The sequence below is a fragment of the Schistocerca nitens genome, chromosome 8 (genome assembly GCF_023898315.1).
Source record: "Schistocerca nitens isolate TAMUIC-IGC-003100 chromosome 8, iqSchNite1.1, whole genome shotgun sequence".
In the NCBI taxonomy this organism is placed as follows: domain Eukaryota; kingdom Metazoa; phylum Arthropoda; class Insecta; order Orthoptera; family Acrididae; genus Schistocerca; species Schistocerca nitens.
Genome location: NC_064621.1, coordinates 477,878,774 through 477,895,139, shown reverse-complemented (window position 1 = coordinate 477,895,139; position 16,366 = coordinate 477,878,774). Strand labels below are relative to the sequence as shown.

Below are 16,366 nucleotides of genomic sequence, written 5' to 3'. Positions count from 1 at the left end.
GCATGGTTTTTGAGCGTCATGAGCCGTGTCACAACGCGATTTCGAACGGCGATTTCGGGTGTTACAACACTTGCTTGTTTTGTAAATAGGAGAGTGTCACGTAGTTGCTCATCAAATGGATGCACCAAAACACGCATTCCGTATCAGGCAGATGTACGTTACTTTTAATACAACACGTTTTTTTATGCATTCAAACACGTAATAGGTTTACTCACTGACACATAACTAATTAGGAGCTATTGGGGCGTTTTACAGTCCGAGTTATTTGATATTGAATTTCATAACTGTTTCTGACAGAGTTACCAGAATGAAGAATACAGCATACAGTGTTTCTAGTGGTTAATGGCAAACTAGGTGAATCGCATTTTTTGTTGTCCAGAGTATTGTCGAGACTGGACTATCAAACAATAGAGATCCATATTCAATGCGGACCAGTGCCGAGAACGTAATTCTCATACATGCATTTCGGAAGGAACTTTGCACTGCTTCTCAACTACACAGACACTTCAATATCGTATTTATACACCAAAACAGGGCAAGCGACTTTCAATTAATATATCTCCACTGTAAATGAGAGTACATAATTGATGTAGGAGTGCAGGTTGTAGATATATGATTGATGACATAGGGAAGTCTGGTTCTGGTCATGAGGCGTGCTCGGACAGCCTAATGGTAAGCCGACCGCTCGCGATAAGCGGGAAATCAGGGTGAGAGTCCCGGTGTGACAGAAATTTTCATTGTCGTCATTTCATTATACACCTAGTAGTGGTCCACATTACCAACGACGTATATATTTCATGTATTTCATAACGGCTGTATTTTCCACAGTGCCAGTTCCTGCTGACATGCGTTCATCTCCGAAGGAACTGGCAATCGTACGTTTGAAAAACACAGGCACTGCAGTATTGAATCGAATCCTAATGTCGCAAAAGTCGACTTAGCAATACCACACACGTAGTCCTATAGGAACATACTACCAATATGCAAATATCCAGCTTGGTAAGTGCTGTCGTTTGGTTTTAAACCTAAAGAATTTTGTTTACTCCTAACGCTCGTCTTTGTCACTGCTTCCTAAAGTGCAACACATTATTTGTAACAAATCAAAGAAATGGAATTAAACACAATTCGCCACGTGGCTTTCAGAAAGCGAATTCAACTGGATTTGATTTCGTTGTGTGCTTGTGACCAACAATGACGCATAAATCACTCATTATTGGCCCTGGGTCGCCAGATTAGACTGACAAAATTATCGAACATTACCTGGAGAAAGCATTTGCTAAGCTGAGGGTGACACAATAACACCTTCAGTAAACGTCATAAATGATAGGTGTTATTACTAGCTGCACATTTCAATAATTCCTTTTACTTTCAATTTTTTGCTAAAGGTCATGCACGTTTCAAACTTCAAATAAAACCGAATGCGTAATTCGTCTTTTACCATTTCGACACTCGATTTGTTTGTAGCGTCAGGCCATAAATGATTCATGTGGCTGAGAACTCTTTCCACACAGGCATTGTTGCGTGGAACCTCTATTACCTTTTTGATGATTTTTTTGTTTTAGGGAAATCTGTAAACAAATTAGTGATATGAATGTAATTGTATGACCACCGAACCACTCACACTTCAATGCCGCAAGCCGAACGCAGGCCTGGAATGCCGAACACTTCGGTAAATGTCGAACATCTGGTAATCCAGATGGGAAGAGATATGTTCAATCCCCCAAACAACAAAAGCGGTCTCCACGCATGATGTCTGGCAGTGTCCCACTTCGTGATAAAAACAAGTCCGAAATATCGCGGATTCCGAATTACTGAAGTCCGAAATACAGAAGATCTACTGTACAAATGAATTTCTGTTAAAGTAACAAAATAGGCAACCAAAGTCTACCACCAGCAACGTTTGTTTCTTTAAATCCATGACACAACATATTAACATTATTTTCGTATTTCCATTACTTACCCGCTCCCGAGATTGTACAGACTTACCTTACGAGTTGAAATAAATCATCATTTTAATAACAGAGGGCAAGAAAAGCGTTTAACATTTGATGTAAAGTGAAGAATACATGTAACAAGAAACAGTGTCCAGCAATGTTTTTAGTCTACTTTACCGATAAGTACTCATTAGTCTTGAAAAATATTTTTTTAACTTCAATGGCAGTTTTTCTGACAAAAAAAAATATTTTCGTGCGTACTGAAAGACCAAACATATCCTGTTTTGGTTCGGCCTACTGGCGCGAAAATGTTTCCATCTTGGCCGTATTTCTACATCTGAAGATGACGATCTGACCCATAGAACCGCGTACCGATTAAAGAAACGAGTGACTTACAGGAAAGTGTTACATTTATATTTCAGTCGTAGTTATCAGGATCTGCCCCTTGCGGATGAAATAATTACATCTATAGTGTCTTTCCTGAAAATGGTTCTCTAAAATGAAGCCTTATAGAAAAGTGAAACATGAACGTTAAATAGCACATACCAGAAGTCAATAGAAAATTTTGAAATGTAGTCTAGCGTGGACAGCTACAGCGAATCAGTCTTCGTACTGAAGCAGACTACAGCAATCACATTACTGAAAACGTACCTGACCCTGAATACAGTACTCCGAACACGATATTATTTTTAGATAAATATTTATCTACAACGAATGATCTGTATTGTTAGAACCTTTGGTGTAGTAAATATTTAGACACTAAACGCACTAGAACCCACGAATATCGAGAGCATCCATGCTGAAGGCGATCAGTAGCCGAAAACACAGACTACTTTCAATATCAGAGTAGAATGCCATACATTAGAGGTAGCTGTACAACAACATTGTGTAAATGTATCCAACCAATGGTGTACAGTTTTAAAACATTGGTAAAATGACTTGATCATCACAAAATTTGCTTATGAGGCAGCATCATCTGGAAGAAAATACTACCATAATTTTAACTATATACTCACATGTCGTTTTAGCTATTATATGTTTTTCCTGAAATGATCCCTTGGACCAAGAACACTAACACAAGTAAATAATAATATTATTAAAGCAACAAATTCGGTAGCCAAACTGATGTGTTTCAGATACTGGATTACAACCCGATAATGTACACCAATGTTCTTCGAAATTATTACCGAATTCATTGCGTAGATATGGTCTACAAACACTTACGTCAATATTCGTAGAGCGAATCTTGGAAAATTTCGATCTCAGAGTAATCAATAAAATGCTTGATCCAGTGGTTGCACAAACAGACGGCGTGTTACTGCTGTGATACCGCTAGTCACCTAAGTAATGACTATGAGTAAATACGTCCCAATAAAATATTATTTATTATTATATTATTTTACTGTTTATTATTTAGTGTTGCATTACTCTACCACTCTATACCACCATCAGTACTGTTAAGTTTTTAATGCCCCATCCAGTCGAAGTCCCGGTATGCAATTAGCAAATGGCACCCTGTCACATGTTCTGTCACCTATGTCCAATTCTCGATTTATGGACGAAGGGAGATGTTATCAACTTCAAATGGCGGAACAGAAAAAGCCTAATCAGAATCAATGGGTTCAGGCATTTATCGTTACATCTGTTCCGCATTTCATATTTTATACGTGAATAGTTTACGTAATTCACCCAGAGGTGTTGACACGAAACCACGTTGGCTACTGGGAGAATCAGCTCCATATCGTAAATAGTTACTAGGGTAATCACACTGCTCCGTAAAGAGAATCGAGATAACAGTCGAATGTTGTTTGAGAGTGGCCCTAACGTGGTACAAATCTCTTCGAACATCGTTACAGCAGCGCCATAACCATTTTTGCTCACTTTAAATTTACGCGAAGCAGCAGTTGCCTCTCTCCCACCACACTAACGAGATGAAAAATTGCTATAGATTTGGTACTACGTCCGCCCGCAAACAGATACGCAAGAGAGAGCACTGCAGTGGCGAATACAAAGGCAGATGACAGGGCCAAAATGAAAATCATGTGTACTGACTTTTAAGATTCACATAGAAGTAGACATTGACTCTCTTTGTACCAAAATACGATTCATCATTGAGCATAAGAGCTCTTGTGCAACACAAGTACGACTTATGTCAAATTTTATTTGATCTATTAGCACTACATGTTTACAGCTGTTCATCTTTTCCTTATGCAGTATCATTAAGTAGCAAATATCTTAAAAAATTGTGACAATATTTGATTATTTCCTATTACACCTGTAATGCTCACAAATAATTCAAATTTCCACCCATCTTTGAACAGGTTAAAACGTCATTCACGTCAATGACAACGATCGTACAAATTTCATGGTGTTTTCGCCATGACCTTTAATTCCCCAGAGACTCATAAATGTATGTGTGCTATAGGCTGTAAAGGTTATGGTATGCAAAAGCCCAGAATTCCGATTTCACGTTATCGCTGATATACCAGACGAATACCAACGTCCACTTTTCGGAGGAAACAAGCAGTGACTCAATTTTGATCCATATGAAAGCAATTAAGATTCTTAAAAACATTTTCAATGTGCAGTGTACCACAGATGTGTTTCGTACTAGGGTACAAAACTCGATACAAGTCAGCTTCCGGACTTCATTTTTAGAATGTTACACAAATATCCGAAGTTCTGCGAATGGGTTTACACGACAATAATACCTCAACAATCAAATATTTTAAGTTATGCACATGTTTTTGCAGCCATTTACAAATGCATATTTCAACCAGTGCCATAAATGTAACGCCAGACCATGAAACTAATCATCGAATTTGTAATATTCTAAACAGATTACTCAGTTGTCATTCCGAAACTGATTCGAACTGTAGAAAACATAATACCTTATCTCCATATCTGGACTGTGTCTTTGTTTGTTTCACTAAGACTAGTGTAGCCGTTACCCAATCGCAATTGATACATGTCAAATGAAGACAATCTAATGATAATGGTGTTGGAACTATCACCTTATCGCCGGGGAGTTCCTGTGTATATGTGTCTCCATAATCGAAACTAGTTGACAAATTACGTAATGCTATATACAGTCGCCTGAGTAAGTGACCAATAGTTTTTCAGTTTGCCACATAATAACGGGAAACTACTTAATTAAATCCAGCTTTGATTTAAATACTGTATGGTGTTCATATTTCAACATTCAATTTATTATTTGAAATACATTTTACCGAATTTTGTCTTTGTAATATTTTCACCGTGAGTCGGAGTAAAGCTACTGGACCCAGTCCAAAGTCCCATCACAGAAACGTACTGCTGTGTAAAATCTTTAATACCATTAAGTTGAGAGTTTCATAACAATAGAAAACTTTCACACTCCTGTGTCTTGCAGTTTCAGACTCAAGTCGTTTAGTTGTGATTAGATATGACTGAAGGCAGGTAGCGCACTTAGTAATGTCTTACAGAATCGATCTTCATTAAGTTGAGGCGTACGTTATTTATGTTGCAGGCGTTTAGACAGTGTAAGAAGTCTATTTCAACTGCGACTCACACATTATTAACAAAATAAATTTAGAGAAAACAATATAAATTCAGATTGAGAAAAGGTAAAAGCGTATCTGATCCAAACGATGACGGAGGCAATAAGGAAGAAAAAGAAATTACGAGGAGCGAGGGTGTCATATTATGAAATAAATAATTAGAAATTGCATTGAAAGAGAAACCAAACGCTTGCATTACAAATCTATAGTACAATACATGCAAAACGAAGGCGCAATGTAAAGGAGAACGTAGCTATGCTAAGGAAACAGTGTGAGAAGTCCGTCCAGAATCCTGGGATAGAATGATATGAAAGACTGAACATAATGTCCGTGGTAGACAAGAGATAGCTTATTAATTCCTCGAGCACCCAAATATACAGGAAAAAGATTCTACAAGATTGCACGTAATAGACAAAAAATGAGAAAAAACGCTATGAGATATTATAGGTAGAAAACAATGATAAAATTGAACTAACGAAAATAGACCCAAAGAACAAGATGATGAAGAATACCAAGAAGATAATATGACATTCGAGAAGATAAAAGAAGCATTAGAGTACATGAAGAACAGAAAATGAGCAAAATCCGATACTGTTAATGAAGACTTTATCAAATGAGGAGGATAAATATTTGTACTGAGACAGCTGCTTTTATTAAATGAATGTTGAAAATGGAAGACGGTACCCGACTCTAGGAGAGGCGCAGAAGTAAAAACTTCAATAAAAAAGGCACTAGAAATGCTTATGAAAATTACAATGGTAAAGCCTCTTAACACTGGCTATAAGTTGTAACCATGAATAATTAATAACAATCCGAAAAGAATAGCTGACGCCCTCCTGCTAGAGGAACAAAATGGTTTTAGAAAGAAACGATCATGCAGTGACAGTATTTCTAAGGTCGCGCGGATAACTGAAAAGAGATAACATAATCAGCAATTTAATAATACATTTTTAGATATTAAAAATGTTTTCAATAGAGTGAATAGCTATATGCTTTGGAATATAATGAAAAAAAAACGAGAATATCCTAAACAATTAATACAAGTGATAGAAAGTTAGCATTTAAATAGGGTGATTTTAAATAATAGAGGCTAATGGAAACAGGACCAACGGTAATTAACAGAGGAGTAGGAAAAGGTTGCATGCTCTCACCGACTTCCTTTCGTATACTGTTAACGACACTGATAGCCAGTGGAAAAAAACAAGGTAATCGAGAAATAAAATTAATTGCCAGAAACATACAGTTAAATACCCTACTGTTTGTTGATAACCAACTCACTTTACAAAATACGGAATATGATTTACAACTCGTTGAACATTGCTTGTACTTAATAGACAAACTCTATAGCTTAAAAATATCAGAAAACTAAAATGAAATTATGGTTTTCAAAGGAAAATATCCAATAAATTCTAAGATAATGTTAAACGGAAAATCAGTTAAACACACATTTCGCTTGTCGTGTAAGATATGAATATAATAATGAGACCTCCAGTGAATAAAGAAGATTATCTATGTAGCTAATAAGAGCAGCTGAGGATTAAAAACAAAATTTTACTAACTAAAAGCTACACCTATGCACATATACGGAAGTGAGATCTGGACAATAATTAAAAAGGACCAAAATAGGATAGAATAAGCTGAAATGAAATGTTTAAAGAAAGGAAATGAATGTACTCTGAGAGATAAAATAAATAATTCTGACATAAGTACAGAATTAAATGTATTTTGCATAAATGAAAGAGCAGACTTCGGGATCGCCAAATGAAAGAAGCTTATTGAAAGAACCGTGAACGGAAGAATAATTAGACAACTAACAGAGTACAGACCTAAAGGAAATAAAGATACAGGGTGACCAAGGAAAAGATGGCTTTTGTGAAGACGGAAGAGACTATAAGCCTGTTCTTCGAAGAAAAGTAGAGGATAAATTTAGTTAATGACAATTTACTCTGTAATATATCTCTTACAAATCTGCTACAGAATATGACTGTCAGCATGACAGAGTGCGATTCCCATTTCCGTCAATAATTTTGATTGGAAGACTAGGACAAAGTACAATCAATCAGCCTTACGATAATAAGTAAACGGAGGTGTCGAGACTTTGGATTCTAAAGGTGGTTGTAACTACTTCATCTGTCGAGTACTGACTTTACACTCCTTCAACTGCAGGAGCTTATGCAGAAGACAGCACAAAAGTTAGCAGCTTTCCCTAGTGGACTGTTTATTACACAACATATCGTTCTAACAAGGGGCTGCCATCCCAGCAGAGCGCCATGTAATCCCTCATAGAAGTATCGTATCACCACTACACGACACATGCAGTGGAAATTCTCCAATTTTCTGTCAGGTTTCTTTCTCGTCATTATCATAAAATAGACACCACTTTGTTCTAGTCTTCCAATCGAAATATATTCTCTGGTAGAATAAAATGTACCAATAATTCACTACCATGGTAAGTGGCTTTTAACAGGGAACTACTGTGTGGTTCATATACCATTGAGCTCTCTGATTTCTAGAGAGTTTTTATTAGAGGCTCACTGAGTATGAATCATAAAAACCGAAGACAACACGTCTTAGAAATTTGTGAGAGTTGTAGCGTTTCTGGATGTTCGTCATAATATGGTGTAGATAGATTTACAAGTGTTCCGTGATGCTTGTCTACACTACTCCGTAAAAAAGAAAAAAAAACGGTTCAGGTCTCATCACTATCTGCAGAAAACTAGTCAACGAAATCTGCGTCAATTCCTGTGCGTCTTGTTTCCTGGTCGTCAGTTAACCTGTGTGTGACAAATCGGAAGCTGATGTTGTCAATCCACAGCTCCTCCGATATAGTTATAGTTCTCGGAGGCTTTTGCCGTATTATGTCAGCATTTGCTACGCTTCACCGATACTATATGTCGACATACTTGTTGACAATCGACCCAAAATCAATGTGAATTAAACAGTTTTCTTTCCCTCCGAAAAGAGATTGAACGAGTTACAATCACATGTTTTGTTTCGTACTCTTGCACAACGATCGTTTATGTTTCCATAACCTTTAGGTGCTATTTTGAAAACAATAAATAAAAATATAAGTAACTGGCAGTCACATTTCTTTATGACAGAGTTGTGACTCTAGTCTTGAAGGTAGCAGTTTTATACGTAAAAAATCTGTTGCATCTTGGTGTGATCGATGTTACCAGTTAAATATTATTCTATTCGCCAATCTGTTTAGGTGTACAACAAAAAGAAGCACCCAGTCCTTCCACCCATTCCGTTCACCAAGATCTCACGTTCACCTACAACTCGTGATGTATGTATTAGATCACATCACGATGCCACGCCTCCAGTGTTTGCGTTAAGTAACTTAAACGTAAAAATCAGATTAGACGATGTCATAAAGACGGGTCTAAATTACATTAGCAACAGTTGCATTAGGGGCAAAATGCCAAAAATAAAGTCGATATATGCATTAAAAGCGTTTAAAACAGTTCCGACAAGACCTGCAAGAACATTAGCATAAGTAGTTTGCAAGCATTCGTTTTCTCTTACTTGCTAGGCATTAAGTGTGAATTGTAATCATGCTGATATAAATATACATCCAGAGTACCGACCGCCGCATCGCCAACGAAGCGGAGGTACATTGTGGAAGTGGAGCAAGTGTTCAACGTTGCTCTGCACACAGGTAATACATAACTACACATACATACACGCACACACATACACTAGGTTCTCATTTTCGTGTAGAAAGTATGTTCTCATAATTAAGAATGGCGTCAGCCGCTCCTCTGAACAAAATTTTCGAGAGCTTTCCATTCTTTGGAAAGCAACCGCCAGAACTGGAAATCTAATTCCAAATATTCCCAACTAGAAAATCATCTGCCCCATTCCCTGCATTCCTGCCATTTCGGCAGCAAAGACCATGTCAACAGGGTTAGGGTGTGAAACAAGTCTTCGCCTACTTCACAGCTTAATTCCTACCCAAACGTGCACATTTTTCTGCCTTTTCGTATACCTGTAGCTACGAGGGATTCGTGCGCTTTATTTTCGTGGTATTATTAAAAGTAAAATGAATACACACAATCTTCCTTTCGTACAAGCTATTGTTTCACAGTATCTTAGAACTAATTTGTGTATGTCAATATGTATACCTCTTTATGGATAACGTTTTTGTTGCATCACGTTGGTATATAACCAACCTATCTACAGGACAGCTTATCCAATTTGTCTATAGGACTCTGATTCCCATCCACTCTTTAGTCCAAGTATTGTGTCTCACTGTTTAGAGGCACAAAACGCGTAGGTGTTTTCAGCTCGTTACTAAATGCAACGAGGAGGCCGAGTTGATACTAGCTGAAGGAGTCCAGGTTGCAATAATATGCGGTACGGCACACTGTTAGAGAGAAAGTTTATTATTCAAGAAACACATAGTACAATGAAAATTACTTATCTTTAGTAGTTTGTAGGACTGCCGCTGTGGTTATAACTAACACAACATATTCTCAGGGGCTAAGCCTGATGGGCCCTCCTCAGAGAATCAATGCAAACAGAACTGGCTGAGGGCCGATTATGAAAGTGCGTCTGCCTAGGTTGATATCTGGGTAAGAAGTGAACGAGGCACACTCCAGTTCCGTCGAGCTGCAAAGCCCGCTGGAGTGCGCAGTGCTCGCAGACGACGGGCTGCCAACCTTGTGTTGGCGCGGCGTTGTAGTAGTATCTGTGGCAATGATACTACACCAAGAACCCATAAGGTTTTCGGATGAGTACATACAGTTGTTATCCAAGGTGCAACAGATGGTGTAATTCGTAGAGACCGATTTCTGTGTCATCACTCCATTAAGTAATCGTTGTAAACCATGCGATTCCTGCTTGAGAGTAAACAGAAAACTGAAATTCAGTTTTAATCATCTTCGTTGTGACAATTTATAGGCGTGTTTGTCAAAGTTTTTTGTTTCTAAGCACAATGTAATTAAGATAAAACCTAATATCATGCACATTATTACCCTACATCTACATCTACATGGATGATCTGCAAATTATGTTTAAGTGTCTGGCAGAGGGTATCGAACCACCTTCACAATTCGCTATTATTCCAATCTCGTACAGCGCGCGGAAAGAACGAACGCGTATATCTTTCCGTACAAGTTTGATTTCCCTTGTTTTGTAATGCTGATCGTTTCTCCGTATGTAGGCCGGTGTCAAAAAATTATTTTCGCATTTGGAGGAGAAAGTTGGAGATTTGAGTTTCGTGAGAAGATTGCTCCGCAACGAAAAACTACTTTTTTTAATGAGGTCCATCGCAAACCCTGTATTATTTCAGTGTCACTCTCTCCCCTATTTCGCGATAATACAAAACGTGATACCCTACTGTGAACTTTTTCAATGTAGTCCGTTAATCCAACCTAGGAAGGATCCGACACCGCGCAGCAGTATTCTAGAAGAGGACGGAGAAGGGTAGTGCAGGCAGTCTCCTTAGTAGATCTGTTACATTGTCTAAGTGTCCTACCAATGAAACTTAGTCTTTGGTTAGCCTTCCCCACAACATTTTCTATGTGTTACCTCCAATTTAAGTTGTTCGTGATTGTAATTTCTAGGTATTTAGTTGAGTTTACGGTCTTTAGATTCGACTGATTCATCGTGTAACCGAAGTTCAAAGTTTCTTGCACTCATGTGGATGGCTTAACACGTTTCGTTATTGCCAATTTTCGCACTAAATCGTTTTGCAACTCTTTTTTGGTATTCTTATTACTTTACTAGTCGACAAACGACAGCGTCGTCTGCAAACAACCTAAGACGGCTGCTCAGTTTGTCTCACAAATCGTTTATATAGATAAGAAACAGAAAATGGCCTATAAAACTACCTTGGAGAACGCCTGAAACCGTTTCTGTCTTACTCGAAGACTTTTCGTCAGTTACTACGAACTGTGACCTCTCTGACAGGAAATCTCGAATCCAGTCACATAACCGAGACGAAATTCCATAAGCACGCAGTTTGACTACACGCTGCTTGTGTGATACAGTGTCAAAAGCCTTCCGGAAATCCATAAATATGGAATAAATTTGAAATACCTTGTCAACAGCAATCAACACTTCACGCGAGTAGCCGGCCGCGGTGGCCGTGCGGTTCTGGCGCTGCAGTCCGGAACCGCGGGACTGCTACGGTCGCAGGTTCGAATCCTGCCTCGGGCATGGGTGTGTGTGATGTCCTTAGGTTAGTTAGGTTTAAGTAGTTCTAAGTTCTAGGGGACTTATGACCTAAGATGTTGAGTCCCATAGTGCTCAGAGCCATTTGAACCATTTGAACCATTCACGCGAGTAAAGAGCTAGTTGTGTTTCACAGGAACGATGTTTTCTATATCCTTGTTGAATGTGTGTCAATAGACCGTTTTGTTCGAGGTAATTCGTAATGTTGCAACACAATACATGTTCTGAAAGCCTTTTGCATCTTTCCAGCATTTGGGTACGGATCTTTCGTAGAGCAAACGGTTGTATGTGATTGTTAAGTATGGAGCTATTGCATCAGCATACCCTGAAAGGAATGTAATTGATTTATAGTCTGGATCAGAAGACTTGCTTTTATTAAGTGATTTAATTTGCTTCACTACTCCGAGGATATCCGTTTTTACGTTACTCATGCTGGCGGCTGTTCTTGATTGGAATTCTGAAATATTCACTTCGTCTTCTTTTGTGAAGGCATTTCGGAGTATTACAAGTAAAAAAAGCAGACTGGAAGTGAGTAATTATGACAATCACATCGGAAAGTATTAGAAGGATCGTGTAGTTACATGTGACTATACACTACAACAGAATATGAAAAAAATGGCATTTTAGTCTTTAATCGATATTTTTTATTTTCAAACACCGGTTTCAGGCTAGCTGCCCATCTTCAGATCATATATTGCAGTTACAGAGTAACTTGACAGTACAGAACTATCATTTCGCTGTCATAACTCTTTCGGATCGCTGTCATTGAAAATAAAAAATAGCAATCAAAGACTTAAATGCCTTATTTTTATTTAAAGAACCATCGCGGCAATCCCATTAAGACAATCATGTCTAGTTTTGATAAACAGAGTATTTTATCCTCATACCTGAGAAAGAATACACTCATGGCATCAAATGGCACCTTCGTAGCTGAAATTACTGGACAATATGGAGACTTGAGTTAAATTTGTAGCGTTTCTAGAAACAAAAAACCACTAAAGCGAATATAATTTTGCAGAACTAAGACTGCGTGGCCCTTTACTTTCTGAAAGATAAGAACGAATGACCCCAGTGTTCATAACAAGTAATGTTGTCTTGAGTAAGCTTGTAAGTGATGGAAGCGTTTCTTCACAGTATTTAAAATGCTGTGTTCGGAATACACCAGTAACTGTGATGTCTGTAAAGTAGAAAAACAAATACTGATTGAAGCATTCCTCTGCAATTTCTAAGAGACGCTGGTAATAAAAAGGCGGAACTTCGTGCATTACGTCTTCGACTGTATAATATTTACTACGTGTTTCCGTATAATTTGAACAGAGAAAAAGAGACAGTGAGAATTGAAAAGACAAAGATAATAAAAGGCTACTTCTGTAATAGTGTCTTTACCTATAATACGTAATTTTCTGGGTCGATAGTATTAATTAAATATCTAGCGATCAATTCATGTCGCCGACATTTCTGGTTTTGAACAATCTACTATTTGCCGGCATTCTACTCCGTTGCTGTCGGCGTTATGTGAGCATGGAATGCAAATAACAAGTATTTCTTACGAACTTACGCATCTTACAGGCAGCACATTAGCATTTACAAACAATACAAAAAAAATTTAATGGATTTCTTTCAGCGTTATTCCATACATTAAAACCTGCGATAAGTTGTAAACCTTATTTCAGTTAGTATCTGGAGTGAGATGAGTTCACTGCTCTCACAGAAGCGCATTATTTCACTGGTAAATAGCTAGGAAACTCTGAACTTGAGTCTGTCAAATGACACGTTGCAGAATTACCGATTTTCTTTTTTTTTCTGAGATTCAGTAACAGAAAAAGTTTGTTGTATAACAATTACTGGTGATAGAAATATCGTATTGTCGTTACTGTAAGTCACAGTTGAGAAATCAAAAATAATTTCTTTGAATATGTGTTTTACATCTTTGGTCCCTTATTGAAACAATAGAAGACCAAAACAATGAATATTGTAACTTTGCTACTGACGTGGTAAGTGTCTAAAAGAGCAGGATCATGAGAATTTTTGTTCTTAGAGACAATATTCTGGTAGGTGCACAAACCACTCACATAGTTAAAAACAAGAAAGAACGATATAAATTAGGGTCATGTTGAGAGCGGGACAGAATGAAGAAGCGAGAGCGCATTTAATTTCGGAAGTAACGTTAACTGGGTTTGCTCAGAAAGATGCCACTCTCAGCTTTTTCCCATGAAAGAATGTAACAGACGCCAGAGCAGTGGGACAACAAGCATTCACACAGCGGCTGTTTGTGCTGTACATAGCCTTCCTTGATCGTAAGCATTCTAACTACAGATACATACATACCATCTCAGTGATCGCAGAAAGAACGCCGTTAGGTAACGTTTCCAAATTGATCTGAGGGACGTCAGCTGTTTTATTGTAGGCTGTGGAGTATAAAGGCCGTTTTGTTGTTATTTTTCGTCAACTCACATGTGTTTGATGCTTTTTAGTCATTTTATGTACGTTTCAAAGCAATTACGATGTTAACATTCGGCAGAATAGTTCAGTAATAAATGCTATATTAGCATTATCTGGTGTGGTAACTATAACATTCACTTGTCTACTATAAGGGACAATGATCTGTGGGATCGTATTTAAGTAATACCTGCTGTTTGAGTTACTGTTTCCCATATATTTGTCATCATTACTTTAATTCTATGGCGATAGGGTTTCAAGTATCAATAGAGCAGCAATCACATTTAACAACTTTGTAGTGACAAAGTTTTGCAGTTTTCAGATTAACAGTATAAACGTTCAATGACGCTTCACGTGGATGACGCTCTTTAAAATGACTGAAGATGAAGCCGTTGTTGCGTCGAAATCGACTGCAGGTAAATAAAGAAATCAATAAATACAGCTGAGTAGAAAAAAGTAGTAAGTGAATAGCCTTATATCTCACAACAGAATTCTGAGCCTGATGCCTTTCTGGCACAGGTGAAAACTACCGAATACATCCTGATGACGTGAGTGTCAATACAGTTTATTTTTTCAAACATTACCTTCTGGAGCTTGGTAATTGTTCGTTTAATTCATGTAACAATAATAGATAGTTACATGCTGAAGGACTCGCAACATTTTAATGACTACATTTTTCTGCTGGATGGGATTAGCAGTTGTATTTGGTACTTTTATGTATCAACTGTAGTTAAGATGCAGATACCTGTACAAACAACAGCGTTATGCATCGTTATAATAATGTGTACAGAGATATCAGTCGTTATTGCTACATTGTTGATACTCGAATCCCGTTGTCAGGGAAGTGGAGGAAGGACGACATACAAAAGGGAAAGAGGAATTCAGACAGAAGGTAAAGCTTGACTAAACTACGAACACATAGTTGACTATATATTATTTTAATAATGATATTCAGTATTGTGATCCCCAACTTCTCAATAACTATGACAGTTTATATAACATTGCCAAACATTTCGCTTCTCTTCGTGGGCATTCACATTGGATTACTCAAGACCAAGGCACTTATTCGTTTTGTAATCACTTAACCATGTGTTTTCTGTAGTAATATACCACAATACTTTCGGAAGCGAGATTTAGCGATTAGGAAAGGAATGTCATACGGTCAAATTCAAAACATATTACAGCGCTCCTTAGGAGCCAAAAAAAAAAATTGTTTTACAGAAGTAAAATTTTTTACACCAGCAAGCAATACAACATAGTCTTCCGTGAACGATCCCAGTCTCAGTAAAATCCTTCTGTTTTTCCTGATATGTCATTTCATAAAACACTGCAAATGCTCAAATGTTAATATAACTGGTGTTTCGTACGCTCTTAAGGCGGCCTTCTTCAGGCCATAGACTAAATTATCTGCAGAGGAGGTACTTCAGTATATGGCATTTCTGATGGTGTCATCACATCGGTAATCCTGTAACACTATTATAAAGACAATATATTGAAGCAGGTAACTTCTTAGCCATGTTACTCTGCGCCCTGAGGATGCCGGCGACCGAACTGTCAGTTATTTCAGTTTTTTCACGTGTAATGTAAGATGAAACGGCAGTACATTCGGAAGGATTTAAATGGGTCCAGTGTTTCCTGCGTATCAGTTAGAGTACAACTTGCATGCGCGATGAGGAAGCTGAGGTGCGAATGACAAGTCATAACCACGATTAATCACTTGTTAAGAATTAATAAAATAAAATTATGTAGCGTAGCATAACTCACCGGGACGTGCAGCGGGTCCGGCGAACACCAACCAGACGATGCCGGCCACGGTGGCACAACCCACAACGCAGGCCATCACTGTCAGTACGTGAGGTACCCTAACACCCGGAGGATCACTGAGAGTCACTGAACAGGTCCCGCATAGCCCTTCTACAGTAGTCAGATAGAGCTACACACGGAGGGCACGAACGGGGGGCCAAACTTTTTCTGCCTGCAGACTGCACGGCGAGTGCAGCCGACCTCACACGCACGCAGAGAGCGGCCGGTCGCCGCCTCGACTGCTACCGCACAGGCTGGGCCCCATAGCTGCCGACTGGGCGCGTGACGCTGGTTGCCGCGGCGCAAGGCGCGCGCTTCGCGGGCTGCTTCCGGCGGCTGACGGCGCGGTCGTCGGCGCAGGTGGCGGGCAGGTGCGGCCGGAGGAAGGAGCGGTGCGGCGAGGTGCGGCGCTGGAGAAGGCGCCTGCCGGACTGAGGCGGCGCCGCCCACGCCCACCGGCGCGCGGCCCCG

General features: G+C 38.7%; 1 protein-coding gene across 1 annotated transcript in view; it reads right to left on the bottom strand.

Annotated features, from left to right (window-relative positions):
- Positions 1-16,158, bottom strand: part of LOC126198727 (zwei Ig domain protein zig-8-like) — a 1,001,384-nt gene extending 985,226 nt beyond the window's left edge. Inside the window, exon 1 of the mRNA XM_049935248.1 lies at positions 15,857-16,158. Within this exon, the coding sequence (XP_049791205.1) occupies positions 15,857-15,932 (76 nt within the window). The 5' untranslated portion in view covers positions 15,933-16,158. The remainder of the gene's footprint in view (positions 1-15,856) is intronic.
- Between the last annotated feature and the right edge of the window lie 208 nt (positions 16,159-16,366).